Source organism: Halichoerus grypus, chromosome 6 (assembly GCF_964656455.1).
Source record: "Halichoerus grypus chromosome 6, mHalGry1.hap1.1, whole genome shotgun sequence".
Classification (NCBI taxonomy): Eukaryota; Metazoa; Chordata; class Mammalia; order Carnivora; family Phocidae; genus Halichoerus; species Halichoerus grypus.
Window position 1 is genome coordinate 153,295,901 of NC_135717.1, and position 18,314 is coordinate 153,314,214.

Consider the following 18,314-nt stretch of genomic DNA (forward strand, 5'->3'; position numbering starts at 1 on the left):
ATAGCTGCTTCAAGATTGACAAGTTAACATGCCACAAGTTTGCTCATACTGGATCCTTCAGCTTCCCACTCCTGGAGTCAGTTAGAAATGCCTTATGATTTAATTAGTGGCCACCAACGGGAACTTAAGCAAGACAGACATTTATGACTTCATGTCACATGAAGTCTGCAGGTGGATGATTCCTGGCATTGATTCAGCTGCTCAGCAGAGTGAGCTGACAGGGTCCCAGCCTCTTTCCATTTTTCTGCTGCCATCCTTAGCACACTTGCTATTAGTTCTCACTCTTGTCACCTCATGGTTACAAGATGGCTGCCATAGTTCCAGGTATCATATCTTCATACAAGGCAGGGGGAAAACGGGGAAGGAGCAATAGAAGGAGATTGTTATACCTGCCCGGGGACAAACTGAATCAGACCCAAGCTAGTGGTGGTGGAGATGGAAAGATGACACAATTGAGATATTTAGAAGGCAGAACTGGCACGGTTCGATGGTGGCAAAGATGAGGAAGATCGATTTGAGGTTTCTAGCTTGGGTGACAAGGTAGAGAGTGGTGCTGGTGGTGGCTTTAATGGAAACGGAGTACAGAAAGAACAGATTTGGTGTAAGAAGAAAACAGTGATCCTGGTTTTTTAGTTTTTTAGTTTGGTTTTTTAGTTCGAGGTGCTCTAACCTCCATGTACAGATATTTTATAGAAAACTGAAAATGAACCCTAAGTCAGGAAAGAGGTAGGCACTGAACGCACTGAGGGTAGCCCCTGTCAAGCTGGTGAGAGTTGAACCCATACAGAGCGCGTGGAGGAAGGAGGGGGGATGGCGATCATGGAGCCACAGACCCCTGACGTGTCAGAAGTAAAAGGAGACCCAGGAGCAGAGTGTCAAGGAAACCCCCTGAACGATGTCGGAGATTCAACAAGCAGGGAGAGATCTGCAGTGCCGAGTGACCTCGAAATCAAGGAAGACCAGGGCTGCAAAACAGAGGCCCAGATTTTGGCTCTTAGATAACAGATGACCTCACTGAAAGCAGTTTACGGGAGGGAGGGACTGATTCTACTTTCTAGTGGTTTGAGACGTCTGAGGAAATGGGGTAGTAGAGCCTATTCCTTCAGGAAACATGAGAGGTGTGGTCACATGAGCCATTCTGGCCCAGGGGTTGTAAGGTTGGTCTTGTTGAGGGTCTTATAGAAGAGAGCTTCCTCCCTGTAAAAGGCAAGGAGTAAGGAGAGCCTGTGGCTCCTATTGTGTTTTTCTATGTGAGGATGTGATGGCTGGATCTGGGGCAGCTATCTTGTGACCAGGAGGGGAGACATCATTGATACACTGAGGCTAGCAGAGCAGAAGGATGACATGAGCTTGGTCTTTGGTCTTGACTGAGCTGATAAACTAACCCTGCAGCCACCTACCTCGCAACCTCCTCTTAAGTGAGAAAAATAAGCCCCTGTTGCTTAAGCCACTTTTACTCTGCTTATAAATGGTATGTTGGGCGTCCTGTTCCCGAGATGGGATAAAAATGAACTTTATAGTTGTTTCTTACCATCCCTGGAAACTACTCAGAGGGGATCATATCTCCATACTCCTAGATGAAAAATCTGGCAGACCCTTAGGTGACAGACAGTCTGAAGTCACTTTCAATAGCAAATGCACTCACAATTCTGGAATTCACATGGTTCAAGATTAATTAAAAATTTTTTTAAAAACCCCTGAACATGATTTTGCATCAAGTCTCCCCTCCACCACCAGGCCTGTGTCAGGCCCAAAGCCTGAGGTGAAAAGGGGTACACAGCTGGCTTCTCTCTTTTTCTACCTCATGTTTCTCCTCTTCACACCCAACTCTTGCCTCCACCAGCCTTCTCGCATTTGATCCCTTAGGGTATGGGAGGGTATTTCTTGACCGGTCCTGCCATTAGCCGGCTGAGGCTCTCTGGTCAAGGCAGATGTGAAAGCTGATTTTCTTGCAGGTGCTTCTGTGGGCTTCTAGAATATTCCCATCTCTGAGGGTTCTTCTCTGAAGTTCCCTTGACCTGAGAAGATGCATCTGTCCTGGGGGTCTCCGTCCTCGGCCCCACAGGGAGGCTGTGCCCACTTCTAGCTTCCTTCTGCTGTGACTCCCCCCCCACTTCCCACCCTGGCCCAGGCCGATTCATCCCATGCCAGCTGCCCTCCTGGGGGGCCCATGTCAGACTGAGGGGAAGCACTGGGCATCCTGAGGCTGACCCCAACCCAACCCCCTCTCTCTACCAGCCACAGGCCCCTTTAACTTTCTCACTTGTCAGTCAAGACTCGCTTTAAGGGGGAGACCTGCTTTAAGGGGTGAATGGTAGAACCCCTACCCCAGCCACTGCAGAAGACATCGGAAGGAAGAACCGTTCGAGAATGCTCTGTCACTCCCCTCTCAATCCTTCTGTGCTCTCCATTCCGGGAGTGGTTCAAGAGCTTCTGGAGAGGTCCTCAATCACCCTCTTTGGAAGCTCTGCACCTGACAGCCTAGGTCTGGCATTTGACGTTCTGTTTTCTTGCCCAAAACTTTGGCTTACCCACCCACCTCTGAAATGCTTATTAGCGAGAAAAATAAACCTCTATTGTCTTAGCTCGAGTCTACTCCCCAGCGGCGTGGAAAGCAGCCGAACACTTCGCCGCACGGACCGGCTGCACGACTGTCGTGACCCAGTCAAGTCAAAGCTGGTAACCTGTAAGAGGAAAACATGGTCAATGTCCAACAACAAGAGATGAAACAAATGACACATGTATCTGATGGAAAATTCGGCAGCCATTTACAACAGTACTTTGGAAGTATCCAAATACAGCAACCTAGGACAATGTTCACATTTTGTGAAATTACACATAGGCAGAGGAAAAAGGCTAATGGGAAATATGTACCAAAAAAAAGCTCAAAGTCCAGTTTGGTGGCAAGTGTAACACAGGTGTTTTCTATATGCACAGGAAGTAGGGCGGCCGCCCGCCACGCCCACGCAGCGCTGGCCTCCAGGAGGGGCCATCCACGTCGTGGGCCACCGAGCCAGGGTGCCTTCGAGCCCAGCTGGATGGGAGGGTGAGCCAGCGGAAGGCAGCTTGGCCAGGAGCGCCAGCACCCAGAACCACCCCCGTGGGGGAGGTGTGGGCAGCAGAGACGGAAATCAGAGACACACAGGGGGATGGGCAAACGGGCGAGGAGAGGAGAGGCAATGGAAGCCGGTGTCTCACTGCTGAGAAGGGAGCTGCAAACAGGAAAAGGAAGAAAAGGAGAATGAATTCAGAGGTGCTGGATGGGGATCAGAGGTGTGGGTGTGCACTCACAGTTTTCAATATACAGATAGATGCAGAAACAAGCTTAGAACTCAATGTGGATCTGTATGAATTTGTTTAAGCAAATAGAGCTGTTGTCTCAACTTGGGATGGGATAAAATATCACAGACTAGGCGACTTAACCAGCAGGCATTTACTTCTCAGTTCCAGAGGCTGGGAAGTCCAAGAGTGAGGTGCGGCCGACCTCATTCCTGGGGAGGGCGCTCTTCCTGGTTTGCAGACAGCCACCTTCTCACTCTGCTCACCTCGCTTTTCCTCAGCACACTCATGTGCGGGCAGGCAGATCTCTCTCTCCTCTTTAGATAAGGCCACTAATCCCATCCTGAGGCCTCCACTCTACGATCTCATCTAACCCTAATTACCTCCCAAAGGCCCCATCTCCAAACACCATCACATTGGAGGGTAGGGCTTCAACATATGAATTTGGGGGGACACAAACATTCAGTCCATAGCAGAGGTATATGCATGAACATATATCATATTACATATTACACACACATGCATCTATCCATATACAAACACCACATGGATTCCTTACCTCTGTCCAGTGAGTGGGCCTGACAGGGGTGGCACCTCAATAGCAAAGAGCAAAGCTAGAACCCAAATCTTGGCTTTTACATACTTATTTTCCACTAAAAGAAACTCGGATTCCTTGCAAAAAATGGCCATTTCCAGCTCTAGGAAGGGAAAGCACAAAATGAGCTTGGAGCGAAAAGCAAGGTGTGGTCAAAAGGACTGTCAGAAGGACACAAAAGACAGCTTGAGCGAGTTCTCACCAGCTGAACAGGACAAGGGGCCATTGTAATGAAGACTAATAATCATGGGTCTTAACCCTTTGAATCAAAGAGAAAGTCATGATTTTGTGCTGATATAAGAAGTGAATAAATTGGAAGTTTGATAAAGACTAGGAGCAACATACTACCTACCCACACAAATAATTATTAATTACCAAGGGGGAAAATGTCTTTACAGTGAAGAAGCCTGGAAGACGCCACCTTAATCCAGGGATCAAAGTGAAATCATCAGTAATGGGACAAACCAAAACTGCGGCCCATATGAGAGGATACAATAACACGGTACCACTTCTGTGATGTTCCTGCCAAAGATGGATAACCTGAATCTAATCATAAGGAAACCCCACTGGAAAGGACACTACCCAAAATAATTGGCCTATAATCTTCAAAAGTGCCAAGATCACAAAAGTCAAGGATAGGCAGAGGAACTGTTTCAGATGGAAGGAGACAAAAGTGACAACCAAATGCAACTCATAATTCTGAATGGGACCTTTTGGCTACGAAGGACATTGTTGGGACAAGTGGTAGAACTTGAATGAGGTCTGAGGGTTGGATGTCAGTAATATATGCATCTAATTTCCTGACTTTTGATGGTTACATTGTACGTATGAAGGAGAGTGTCTTTATCTTTAGGAGTTACACACTGAAGTATTTGCAGGTGATTGGACATCAGGTTGGCAACTTAAGTGGTTTAGGAAATATAAAATTCTTTGTAGTAAATATCTAACTTATTCTAAGTTTGTGATCCTTTCACAGTTTAAAAATATTTTTTAAAAAACAGTAAATTCAGGGGGTACCTGGGTGGCTCAGTTGTTAAGCATCTGCCTTCAGCTCAGGTCATGATCCCAGGGTCCTGGGATGGAGCCCCGCATCAGGGTCCCTGCTCAGTGGGAAGCCTGCTTCCTCTCCCACTCCCCCTGCTTGTGTTCCCTCTCTCTCTGTGTCTCTCTCTGTCAAATAAATAAATAAATAATCTTAAAAAAAAAAAAAAACAGTAAATTCAGGGTGCCTGGGTGGCTCAGTCCTTAAGCATCTGCTTTCCGCTCAGGTCATGATCCCAGGGTCCTGGGATCGAGCCCCGCATGGGGCTCCCTGCTCAGCTGGGACTCTGCTTCTCCTTCTACCCCTCCCCCTGCTCGTGCTTTCTCTCTCTCTCAAATAACTAAATAAAATCTTAAAAAAAAAAAAAAGAACCTTATCAAAAAAACAGTAAATTCTATTTACATATTTGAATTAAATATCCCTAAATATGTAATATATGTGATTATATATACATATTAATACTGACAGCATATGAATATGCTACACGTGTAAACATATGGTTCTGGGGCCTGGAAACAGACCTGGACCTCCTTGTGGGAAAACAGCGGCGGCAAACCCCTGTGTTCCAGGGGTTCCAAAGCCCTAGAGAGGTGGGCCAGCCTCGGGAGGGCTGTGTAACCACAGCCGGACGCTGGGCCCCTCCCGTAGCACCTAGCCACCCACTTCTGAGATCCAGGCTTTCAAAAATCCTAGAAAACTCAGAACTATCAGAAATTCAAGTTTCCAACATTCTGTCCCACCGTCCTCAGAAATCATTGAAATCCCAGAGGTTCTCCTATTTCAGGATCCCCAATGCATGACACAGACAGCCTCGTGCTCTCATGGTGGCCTGAGGGGTCAGAGGCAGACAGTGGAGGTTTGAGTCCCAGCTCCACCCCGTCTGGGCTGTGCCTTGGTCCCTTCTCCCAGGGCCGCCGGGGGGCTGAAGTGACATAATCCAGGTTTGAGTCCCAGCTCCACCCGGTCTGGGCTTGTCCCTCGGCCACTTCTCCCAGGGCCGTGGGGGGGCTGAAGGGACGTAACCCGAAAGCCCCCACCCCCTGAGCCTGGTAGATGACAAGGTCCATGAACAGGAACTGTTTTTCTTTATCAGTTAAAAGTTCATGTTTCCTTGTTTTAAGTCCAGAAATGTGGCTCACCATTGAGATAAAAGTGAAAAGCCTGGGCCTGGGCTCCGAGGTGTGCTCTCTTTTTAGCCAGGGTTGACTTCTGACCCCAGCAAGGTTTTATGAGACCTGCTTTATGGTCCCAGACTTTCTTCTGGGACAGGGTGAGGTCCAGCCAGGGTAAGGTAAAGGTCAGTATCAGGGAAAGTGAATCTGAAGGAAAGCATTTAAGAAGTGTCATTGTTCTGGGGCATGTAGGTGGCTCAGTCGGCTGGGTGGCAGACTCTTGGTTTCAGCTCAGGTCATGATCTCAGGGTCATGGATCGAGCTCTGTGCATTGGACTCCACGCTCAGCGGGAAGTCTGCTTGAGATTCTCTCTCTCCCTCTCCCTCTGCCCCTCCCCCTGTGTGTCTGTCTCTCTGGGATAAATAAATAAATCTTTAAAAAAAAAAAGAAAGGAAGAAGGGTCATCGTTCTAGTGAGATATCCTTATCCCTTTGCATTGGGAAGAGTTTCTGGTAGAAAGTTGGAGTAAACCCAGTCCATGTTCAGTAATGGTTACTGAACACTGTCTAGGAATGGCAGATAAAGAAGGAAGAGACACAGTCCCAGCCGGAGTGCTCATAGAATAGAGGGGAGGGAAGGCAGCCCCACTTGCAGCTCCTGTTCATTGCATCTTTGAACACCACCCATGTGCCTGGCACTTGGTGAGGTCCAAGGGGGAGAACCAGATGGGTAGGATGTGGCTCGGCCACAAAGAGCTCAGTTTACTACAGGAGGGAGAGAGAACACAGACACGTCCCAAGCCCTAGGATGAAGGTATTCTACCAGAGCATTGCCTTACAGGAAACCGTGAGGAGGGGAAACCGTGAGAGGGTCTGGAAGACCGATAATCAGAAGTGTGACCACAGGCAGAAGGAGGCACTTGGGAGTGACACTGCAAGCTGGATTCAGGGGGCCTGTGCGGAGCATGGGGCAGGAGGACGGGATGGCTCTGGTACCTCAAGGACCTTGGGGGTCTCACTCGGAAATTCAGACTTGACCCTGTGGGTGGTGGGGAGCCACGGAAGGGTTTCAGGAGTGGAACAAGGTGGTCTCATTTGTATTCTAGAAAGCACACTGGCAGGCACACAGGGGATGGATTGGGTGTTACGACTGTCCTGGGGAGAAATAATGTTGCCCAGAGCCACGGTAGTGGCAGGTGGAGTAGAGTGAGGTGGGTGATTCGGGGGTTTATTTGGAAGGCTGATGCCGGTGAGGAGGACGGCAGGTGAAGGGGAAGAGGAGAGATGAGGAAAGGCAGGATCCAGTTGCTTTGGGGTAGCAGCAGTGTGGCTCCGGGACTTGGTGACTCAGGAGCCAGCTCTCAAAAGAGGCAGGAGGAGGGCTCACGATGGCAGCAAGTGAAGAAGGGGAGCAGGAGGGAGCCGCTGAGGGAGGTTAGGCCCGAGGAGTGGGGCTCCCAGGCCTCTGTGGAGGGAGAGCTAGTAGGGAAGGGAGCTCCAGATGGGAGTGTTGTCCTTGGCACTTGCTGGGGGAAGAGGCTCAGGGCTCCCAGGTATCCCTCCTTCAGAGGCCTGGGCTCAGGTGCAGGGAGCAGGCGGCCTGAGCCGGGGCTGTGTCTGGGTGCAGTGTGGGGTGGCCCGGGGCAGGGCGCGGGGTGTCTCGGGCACGGGCCGGGGTGGGGGTGCGGCAGCTCCTCCGGGATTCAGAGGAGCCCACAGGGGAGGCCGCGCGTGCTCAGGGCTCAGCATCCCGCCGAGGGGGTTACTCACTGCTGACTCAGACCCAGGTGCTCATTTGCATGTTATTCATTTCAAGCCAAAATGAGCAGGAATACCAGGAGCATCTCATCCCCTTTCCAAACAGAACCGCCCCAGACCTTCCGAGGGCTCCGGCTGTTGTGCTGAGTCCCTCTGACTTAGACGTATGTCCTTTTTAAAGGGCTCTATTCAGTCATGCCCACACGGCTGTCTGCGAAATTGAGCTGCGAAAGACAGGAAAAAACATTCAGGAAGTTCATTTCCTCTCTAAGAATATAGAGGTAAATTTTAACTCTAGGTTAGGTGCTCCGAGCACAGCCCTTCCTCCTGTCAAATACTGTGTTTTTGTTTATCGGCCATCTCCTCCCCCCAGAAGGTCCCGCACGAGGACAGGAGCGCTGCGTTGTACGCTGTACCTCGGACGGAGCCTGACACACGGCAGCTGCTTAACAGGCACACGAGGTGATGCCAAGTCCCCTTCCGAGCACTTTCTCTAGGCCTTACAGCCCTCGGCCCCTCACCGCGGAGGGAAGGGGGACCGTGAGAGGCGGAACACTTCCCTAGCTTAATCAGATCGCAGGGGAGGGGAAAGCCTACTTAGGAGTTTATCGGGTGGCTCCTCCCGTGAAACCGATTCATGCTAACCCAACCCTGACCAGGACATCCCGGACAAGAAAAGGCAAATGTACTGATTTCCACTCAAATATAAACAGCTTCCAAGGAGCTGAAATGCTCGGGCCAGCTGGCCAGCTCAGTCTGTCCCCAGTAGGACAGGGCTACTAAGGAAGCCCAATGTCCCCGAGGGTGGCTGGGAGCCCGTGCAGAGTCCAGTACTCTCAGGGAGGCCATGAACCAGCTCCACGATCTGGACACACAGAAGACCTGCTGCCGTTGGCCTGTCGGGGTCCCTGCCGCCCACCCTCCAGCTCACCAGGACAGCCAGCCACCAGCCTTCGGCCTCCTTTGGTCCTTCCAACTGTTCCTTCCAGGAACAATACTTGAGCGACTGAATGGGGCTCCTTCATTCCCACTCCACACACGGTTCTCATCCACTCTCTCAGGTAATTGTACCTTGTTGACAAGGGGAAACCCTACACATGGCAGGAAGTCACCTTGCAACAATCCTGACCACAGCGTCCGGGGAAGGCCACCTCTCTGTGAATCTGGGCCTGTGTTTGGGTCGCTGCTGGCTTGAGCCACTGGGTAGGGCGGTATACCTGCCCTGCCTGTGACCTAAATTTTGGGTGTCTGTGTTACACTTCTGTTGCCCACAGCTAGAGGGCTTGGGCTTCAAGCCACGGGGGAAGTATGATGAGCGAAAAGTAGTCAAAACCACTCTGGGGAGGAAAGAGCTCCGTGGCTCAGTCAGCATCCCTGCTTGTAAGTGGACCGGCCAAGAATCAGAGAGAATCCAGGTGCCCGAGAGTTTCTTTGCTAACTGGAGTCCCTTAATTGTTCATACAGAACAAGGCATGACTTTGCTTTTTTTCTACTACTCAGTAGCTTATTTTTAAGCAGAACAGGAAAAAAAAAATCCAATTCCCAGGGCCTGGGCCAGAGCAGAATAACCACTAACAAAACAGCTGTTCACATGGCCGACGCTCATTCCCGTTAACTGTTTCAGTTAAAGGACTGGCGGGAGAGAAATTCTGGCTCGCTCTACAGGAAAACCATGGCAGAGGTGGTCACCGAAGGCAGCAGCCGAGGCCATGGAGCGCAGAGCAGAAGCTACCGGGGACTGGGCCGTCTCAAAGCAGAGCAAGAAGGCGGACCCTCAGCCAAGCCAACCGCCCATATTACACCTAAAGCAGCTCAGGAAGCCAGAGAGGCGTACCAGTTTCTTTAATTAGCAGTTTTCCATTCTCTTAATCCACAAATCCGTGAGCCCAGGGCTCTTCAAAGATGTTAGATGCCGACCAGGCAAACGTGTAAATGCGCCATCCGCAACGTGAGTACGGACTGCTCAGTCCTAGGACCACAGTGACTCCCACAGGTTGCAGGAGCTGCGAGCTAGGGGTGACTACGAGCAGCCGCTCGATCCCTTCCATCACAGCGCGGGGCAGCGGCTCGCAGGATCGGCTGGAGGGTCACGCGAGCTTGGGGCTGAAGAGACAGTTACTGGGCCCCTCTGGACCTGTTTCCCCATCTGCTCAGCAGGGGTAATAGTGCTTAACTTATCGGGTGTTGGAAAAATGACATGTGATATTACACGCAAAGCACGCGGTACATAGCACTGTGCACGGTAAATGCTCAGAGAACGTGAGCTTTCGTCCCAGGTCTGTGAAAGCCCAGGAAGGTGCTGTTTGGTCTCGCCATGTCGTCCTATAAATCTCTACATCTCACGGTCATACCTATGAGAAAGTAACTTTGTGGGGCGCCTGGGTGTCTCAGCCGCTTCAGTGTCCAACTCTTGGTTCCAGCTTAGGTCACGATGTCGGGGGGGTGGGATGGAGCTCCGCACTGGGCTCCACGCTCAGCAGGGAGTGTGCTTGAGGTTCTCTCTCCCTCTCCGCCTGCCCCTCCCCCTGCTCGTGTGTGCTCTTTCTCTCTAAAATAAATAAAATCTTTAAAGAAAAGTAACTTTGTAAGTAGGACTTTCAGAAAAGAAAAGCTATTATGAAATGTTATTAGGCTTTAAGTTAACTGTCAAGTTTTGACTCTCAGCATCCTCAGGCATCCCAGATTTTTGGTTAGGAGTCCATATGTTACTCAACATTAGAAAGCACTGCTTTATTCCATAGCATTATTTTTATTATTAGCTAGAACCCACTAATTAAACCTTTTCTCAATCTCTTTTTTGAGGAAATACAGACTTGCTGTTTTCCCTAGAGCAACATTTGTGAATATGCTAGGCTGGACACACATTTAATGCAATCACCTCCATTTCCTGTCTCTACATCTTCGATTTCAATATCAACAGCTGGGCAAAAGAACAGTGGATCCTATAAGATTTCCAGAGATCAAATGTACTGTTTTCTGGGGCAGGGAATGGGCTGCTCTATTATGGGTTTTTCTATCATCTAAGCATTCTATTTTGTTTGTAGAAGGTGGGTACTGGATGACCAGGAGAAAACTGCTCCAAACCTGGAGCTGACTGGAGGCAGAGGGCTGGCCACGCAGGATCAGAAGCAAAAGCAAGGAGAATCCTGACCCTTTCGCTAGCTATGACCTCGGGAAAAGCACGTGTCTGAGCTTCAGTTTCATTCATATAATGGGGATGATGGTGCTCACATCATAGGACTGGTTCAGATGAGGGCAACACACAAATGAGAAACCCCACTAACCAGACTGCTTCAGCCAGAGGGGCACTCACTCCTCTACCACCTGCTGGGTACACACCTGTCTGAGCATTGCCCTCACTCTTTCTTACTCCAGCTCGCGAAGGCTTCTGCCCTGTCCTCAGCACCCTTCTATGCTCCCCATGTCCATGACACTGGGACACATTTCCTAGCATTCCAAGCACTGTGAAGAAACCATCCTTCTTCCTCCCACCCAGGGACTGAGGAACGGGCCATACGTCACACCCCAATAACTTTCTATGAAACAGAATTGAAGTTAGTTTAAAAACTGATTACAGTGGGGCAGTGGGCCTGGTGGGGTGGGGGGGGATGAACAGGTGGAACACAGAAGAATTTGTGTGATACTAATGGCATGGGGGACACAAGCCATTATACACTGGCCCAATCCCAGAGAATGCACAGAGTGAACCCTTGTATAAACCACAGACTTTGGGTGACAATGATGTGTCAGCATAGGTTGTAGTCAGCACTTTAACAAATGTACCCTCTTGGGGGGGTGGTGTTGATAGCAGGGAGGTTATGCAGGTGGGGGGACAGGGATAATGGGAAATCTCTGTACCTTCTATATCTTTTTTTAAAAAGATTTATTTATTTCAGAGGAGGGGGGAGGGACAGAGGAAGAGAGAGAGAGAATCTCCAGCAGACTCCCCGCTAAGCACGGAGCCCAAGGCAGGGTGTGATCTCATGACCCTGAGATTATGACCTGAGCAGAATGATCAAGAGTAGGATGCTTAACCAACTGAGCCACCCAGACGCCCTGGATATCTCTGTACCTTCTGATCAAGTTTGCTGTGAACCTTAAACTGCTGTAAAAAATAAAACCCATTAAAAAATTGATTTTACACACACACACACACACACACACACACACACACACTTCTACTGAGATGCGCTGACAAATACGACAATTTAAGAAACCTAACTCTTTATTTAACATCAAAGCTAACATCAAATGTTTATTTAAAAAAATAATGGCACCAGCTTTGAAGAGGGTGACAATCTACAGAGAATTTACAATTGTAGGCTGACGTGGAACTACATAGTATCTCACAAAATGGAAATTCTGCAAAAGACCTCACAATGAACATTTCTAGTTTCCATTTTCAGAACTGCTAACTATTGCCTAAACATATCTTAAACACAGAGCACGTTCTGTTGAAATATTTCTCTTAGGACAAAGACAGGAGACACGTTTTAAATAACTTAAAATTGCAACATATACATTATTCCTAAAACAATCAAGGTACATTACTTTCCAGCTTCTTATAAACAGAGAATTGCACTGACTTTAGAAAATTATAGGTTAGATCTGCTTTGTGTCTTCTGGGTTACCAAACTCGTGTTAACTGTACCTTTTAGTTTCTTAACTACTTTTGATGTAAATAGGCCAATATCATTCTTTTCCGTGATTTATCTCTTTAGACCAACTCCTTCCTTAGCACATGGGCTAAACTTTTTGAAACACCTCTCTCCAGATAAAGCTCTGAATTTTAAATAATGCCATTTCGCTCTTCCCCCGGCTCACTCCTCAAAATTATAGAAATACGCAAAATAGGTTGTTTAATTACACATGTTCATATTAATAAGCATCTTGAAATGCTTTTCCAAACCAATACAACTATACTTAAATTTAACACAAAGATGTTCCTCTTTGATGCAAAACATTTTGGTATTTAAAATCCAACCCAAAAGGACACAAATAATCAGGTGCCTGAGGGAATCCAATTCCCGTCACTGTTACCGATCCCATAATTAAACCTGATATGCTGGAGAAATAGCAGGGCAATCAACATACCTAGCAGGGCAATATTTCAATGAAAACAAGAGTGACACAGCAGAAGGGCTGAGGTCCCATGGATGCTAACTGACGGAAAGGGATAACTGCATTATGGGAGAAGGGGCGGGGAGTTTCCGAAAATCTCAGTCTATCAATAGTTCATCGTGATCACAGAAGCAAAACCACTAATGGTACATGCTAGAAACTTGGGACTGATCCTACTCTCCATACAAAACCAGCAATGGAGGACTTTTATTTACTGCTTCATTGTGGTTTGAATTTGGGGGGTGGGGATGGGTAGGATGTTTTGTTCTGGCTTCATCATACTCAAAACGTAAGCTGCAATAACTAACTTAAAGCCCACAGAAGAGTATTTTTGGGTTTTTGTTTTGTCCCCAGCAAACTATCATTATCTTGGTGATCATGAAAATAGTATGTCACAAAAAAATCCTGTGCTAGAATGCAACGTCCAGTTTGCTAAGTGAGCAGGTACCTGCCCATCTCACAACTGACTGTGTCTCCAGGTACGTACAAGATGTTTCCTACCGATGAAAGGTGGGGAAAAAGGATTCGTTGACTTAAATATAAACAAACAATTCCAGGATATGTCCTAGCTGGATCACAATTTTTTAATTGAGTAATTTATAAAACTGGATTTAATCCCCTTACACAGGAAAGAAAACACATAACGGGAAGGTTTATTCCTTAAGAAGAGAACAGTAAACTACAGAGAGTAAAGGTCTCCTTGGAGTATATCAGCTTATTAAAAAGCTTCATGAACTTTCAACAAGACTCTAAAATAAATATGCCATGTAGGTTGAGCACATCCAAGTGAAAATAAGGTTATTTGACATCTAATGAGAATCACTGGAAATACAAATTCTGTGCAAAGAAGTCATGATCAGGTGGGATGATTTAGACCCTGGAATATTTCAGAACAGAGCCAGTTTCTAGCAGCTCCTGTTAACAGCTCCAGACTGGAGGGGTTGGTGTGGGCTGTTTTCCATTTTCTTCCCTCCGCTCAGTGGGGAGCAGGCCTGGGAAGCGTCAAAGCCAAGGCTGAGTGGAGCGTGATGGCCTGTGGGTTAGACTTCTCACTCGCTCTCTCTAAACTAACGGCAGCAGCTACGTCCACCACAAGCCCTGGCACCTCCAAAGTGCCTCAGGAAGATTCACAGACATCGAGAGGCGCCCACCCATCCAGCCTGACCCAAGGGAAGTTACATCCAGCCCTTGGCCAAAGGGAGCCTGATGCCCACAGGTAAAGGGAATATAGAAGCAAAAGGAAGCACACCATTCTTTCTCCTTCTCTTCCCTGGATCTGGAACTCTTTTCTGTCCCCTGGATGGGATGGATCACAGTGTATTTACAGCCAACTGGGCAGAACAAGGGAGAGTCTGACAGCGGAAGGGGACACAGCCACGAGATGGGGGTGGGGCTGGTAGCTCCTTCGTCCCTGAATCCAAAATCCGTACGGGCAAAGATGTCACGTAATGATGCTTACCATTTTATAAAGCTCGAGTCTGGAATTAGATAGTGGGCATAGTTGCATAAGTTTGTGAATTTACTAAGAACACTGAACTGTAAAGTTAAAAAAAGAAGAAGAAAGCTTGAGTTGTCTGAGTCTCACACACACTGGACTTGTACCAAATGCTTGACTATTCCATTCTCTCAAACCATGGCATACTGTCACATTTTTTCAGGAGGTTTCCCTAACAGCAGCTGTTCGCAAAATATTGCACTTAATTTAAATCCAGGCAATTCGATGTTTTCTGGAAGAAAATGTACACTAACATACATCTTTACGCCTTCAGATAACAGAGCGGATGGTGGGAGGAAGGACCGAACAGCAGTTTCCATTAAAATCTTCTATCTTCGTCTTCGTTAGGTACAGAGAGAAAAAGATTTAAAGGGAAGTATCGTCTGAGAGAAAAAGATTTAAAGGGAAATATCATCTGGGCTGGAAGTAGTGAGCGCATCGCCCCAACAGGCAGAAGCTGTTAACCTTTGAAGGGTTTCACCTCAGGGGAAGAAGCGTGGCCACTCCATTCCCGTGGCACTTCAGTGAGATCCTAAGAGACAATGGACAACCAGACACCAGGTCTAATTTATCAGATTGCGGCTGGTCTTACGGGGTCCTCAGAGGACCCTCTCAGCCTTCATCCAACTGCCACCCCCTTAGACCACATGCCCTGTCTTCCTCCTGCTTCCAGTGCCCCTACCTCAGTGGACTTTCACCTCACACAGTACAATTCTGTTGTCCTTTTTAAAGAAAAAAAAAAACCCACAACATGAGCATCATTTGTTTTCACATGTGCAGTAAGCTTTACAATCCCCCCCCAAGACCGGTGAATAAAGTAAATCACATCCTCACAGGGGGTTTATCACAATTAAGATTTGCTGCAATGCAAACCTCCAGAGTGGTGCTTACGGGAGCCTACACTCATGTTCGAGCCATAGTTTGACGTGGGATTTGGAAGCATTTCTACGTGCCTGAAGGCGAGGCATTCGAGAGCCACTTAAGATAGAATCGGGCATGCGGCTCCCTGGGTGTAAGAAGGCAAAAGCCTCACTCATAGATCTTCCCGTCTTACCATTTAAAGTGCAAGAGAACATCTAAGTTAGACTTCTACGGATAAACAGGTGTGCTGTAAGATTTCCACGTTATGGCGAGTCCCACACAATGGACCACCGTACACAAGGGGAACACATGGGACCTAGTGTCCTGTGTGGACCAGTGGAATGGGTTACACAGGATTTACTGTACTTGCATAGGCCCCAAGTGTCCACCGTGGCCAATGCCTGCATTTCGTCCCTTGCCCAAGTCCTGCCACATCCTTGCTGCATATAGGACTCAGGCAAAATGCTGCCACCGGCCACTGTGAAGCTCAATTTTGATGGAAACTTAAGGGAGACAGAGACTTAACACCCCGTTTCATGTGGGTCATTAATTACGCCAAACGCTCGATGACCAGAGGTTTACCATGCTGGGCTAGTCAGGTGGGCAGGAAATCTGGTCTGATTAAGGCAGTGAGCAACGTGGGGCGAGCTCTGCAACAGGTCCACGTTCACCGAGTACAGGGGCGGACCTGGCAGCTACCACGGCGTGAGGGGACGGAACTATTTACAACGCACAGCCCAGGCCTGGTCGGCTCGAGTCAGCACAAGTGTTCGCTTTAAAATTTGGTAGTATGCACACAGTCGTCTTTAACACAGAAACGTGAAAGAACGTGAAGACAAGAGCCGGTGGCTTCATCTGGGTATTAAGATCCTTTCTATGGCACACACGATATGGTCCCAGTTTTTACAAAATATTGCAAGAAGCGTCACAGCGAAGAAGGTGCCAAGGATGTGGAGGCGGCTCCTCATCATGGGCGAGACAAACTTGGCGATGGTAGACACGCACACGAGGACGACTGTCATGAAGGCCAGGATCACGTTGATGCACTTCCCCAGGAGGACCTTGGCGTTCACGGCGTCTGTCTGCAGAGCTTGCTGCTCTTGCTGGTGCAGCTCCAGCTTAGAGACGCGCGTCTGGCAGGACTCCAGGGCTTCCTGGGGGCAAGAGGGACAGCGAGGGTCAGACGCCGCTGAGACCAGGGGCAACATGTGAGCGCGTACTTAGACATGCGTGAGGCCCCCAGCTCAGGATGCTCGATGCCAAGGCAGCTGCCGACAGCCAAGCGGACAGTGATGATGATGATGATGATGATGATGACAAACAAATAAAACGAGAATCCCCAGGCTCATTTATTCTGTTGTTCTTGACAGAACGAGCATGCGTATGCAACCATAAACTACCATCAACGGGGGCTTACAGCTAAGTGTGTTGAGTCTATTTGTATTTGAAATAAAGTACGTAAAATATTGGCATCTGTTGGTATCCTTGGGGACAAACGAGAGGAGTGGTGGGGTTCCATTTTGGGACATGGACGACCTCCGGCCGCACAGCAGGTGGTATCTCCAACTGCTAGTCCTTATTTCCACTGCTCAGACTGTGAGTGCAGCCACTTACAGACTCTGGAGGACGAAGGGAGAAGGGATGGGGACAGGACAGACGGTGGGCAACTCTGCTTTCATCTGCTCTGTGAATGCACCATCCAGGGCTACACATTCTCCCTAGTTCTCATTCTTTCTAACACTTCAATTACTAAGTCACCGCTGACTCCCAAGTATCTCTCTGGCCCCGTCGTCTCTTGTGAGATTGACTCACATATCTACATGCCTCCTTGATATTCCATTTGAGAGAGAGAGTGAACGAGAGAGAGAGAGAGAGAGAGAGCATGCATGGGCGGGGGGAGGGGGTGGGGAGTGGAGGGAGAGGGAGAAGCAGGCTTCCCGCTGAGCAGGGAGCCGGATGCGGGGCTCGATCCCAGGACCCCGGGATCATGACCTGAGCTGAAGACAGACGCTTAACTGAGCCACCCAGGCGCCCCTCTCCATCTGAGCTTCTTAAAAGCACCTCCAACGCAGCACGTGCAGACGCGGCTTCGTGTCCTGCACCTTCTCCCGTACCTGCCATCAGCGCTGCTCCCCTCCTGGTGTTCCTTTCCTCAGCAAACAGCACCTGACCCGCCTGGTTCCTCCTTCCAGACACCGCTCTCCTCTAATCTGTCACCCAAGCCCATCGGTGCACAGCCGGTATGTGTCTTCTGGTCCGTTTCTCTTCCCCGTCTCCCCACTCTCTCCTGCCTCACGTAATGCCAGCCCCCTGCCCCGCTCACCATGCTCTGGCCAGACAGGCTTTTTCACGTTCGGAAAAGAATCATGTTGGGGGCCTTGGTACTGTGCCTGAAATGTCTGCCTCCCCACTCCCTCCCCTCTTCACCGGTGGATGTCCCTCCCCTTTCAGGTCCCACCTCCTCCACTGTCCTGTCCCGAGAGCAGCCCTCCCGGCCCCATCAGAGGCGGTGAAGTGTCCCCTGCCCGACAGCCCACAGCTGCGGGAGGACAGGGCGGCCATCAGCCAGGTGCAGGCTGCGCGCCAGGAAGGACCCGACGTGTCTCGGGAGAAACGGACCCGACGAGAGGCAGTACGGTGAGCCCCTCGGAGCTCTCTGGCCTACCGTCGGACTCATTTACCAAGACGTGTTTGCTCCATTACAGCACAGCTGTCTTCTCAGGTTGTAAAGAACCCTAAGAGCTGTGACACTGGTTCGCTTTTCTTCTGCTGACTATACTCTGCGCCGAAGATCAGCGCTCTCTGTCACTACAGTAACTTCCATTACATGGGTCAGCAACAGAGGAGGCAAAGCTTCCTCGGATCTTCACATCCGAAGCAGGGCTGGCTCTCTAGGACAGGCACGTGCCCCGGAAACCCTGCATTCTTTTCAACTGCTCGAGCCCAACGTGTCCATTTTAGACACGCCACGGAGAAGGTGACAGACGAGACAGAAGATCAATATTTTGGCAAACTCATCCATCTTTAGTTGGGTACACAAATTACATATAT

At 49.1% G+C, this 18,314-nt stretch overlaps 1 protein-coding gene across 5 annotated transcripts in view; it reads right to left on the minus strand.

Moving 5' to 3' along the window:
- Window positions 1-2,228: 2,228 nt before the first annotated feature.
- The window catches only part of TMCC3 (transmembrane and coiled-coil domain family 3), a 243,496-nt gene continuing 227,410 nt past the window's right edge, over window positions 2,229-18,314 (minus strand). For 4 of the 5 annotated variants that reach the window (XM_036085866.2, XM_078076417.1, XM_036085862.2 and 1 more), the window contains exon 4: window positions 11,990-16,417. In XM_036085866.2, coding sequence (XP_035941759.1) covers window positions 16,115-16,417 — 303 coding nt within the window. In that variant the 3' untranslated portion in view covers window positions 11,990-16,114. Of the gene's footprint in view, window positions 2,685-11,989; window positions 16,418-18,314 lie in introns of those variants that run through there. The other variant, XM_036085868.2, reaches the window with a different exon arrangement.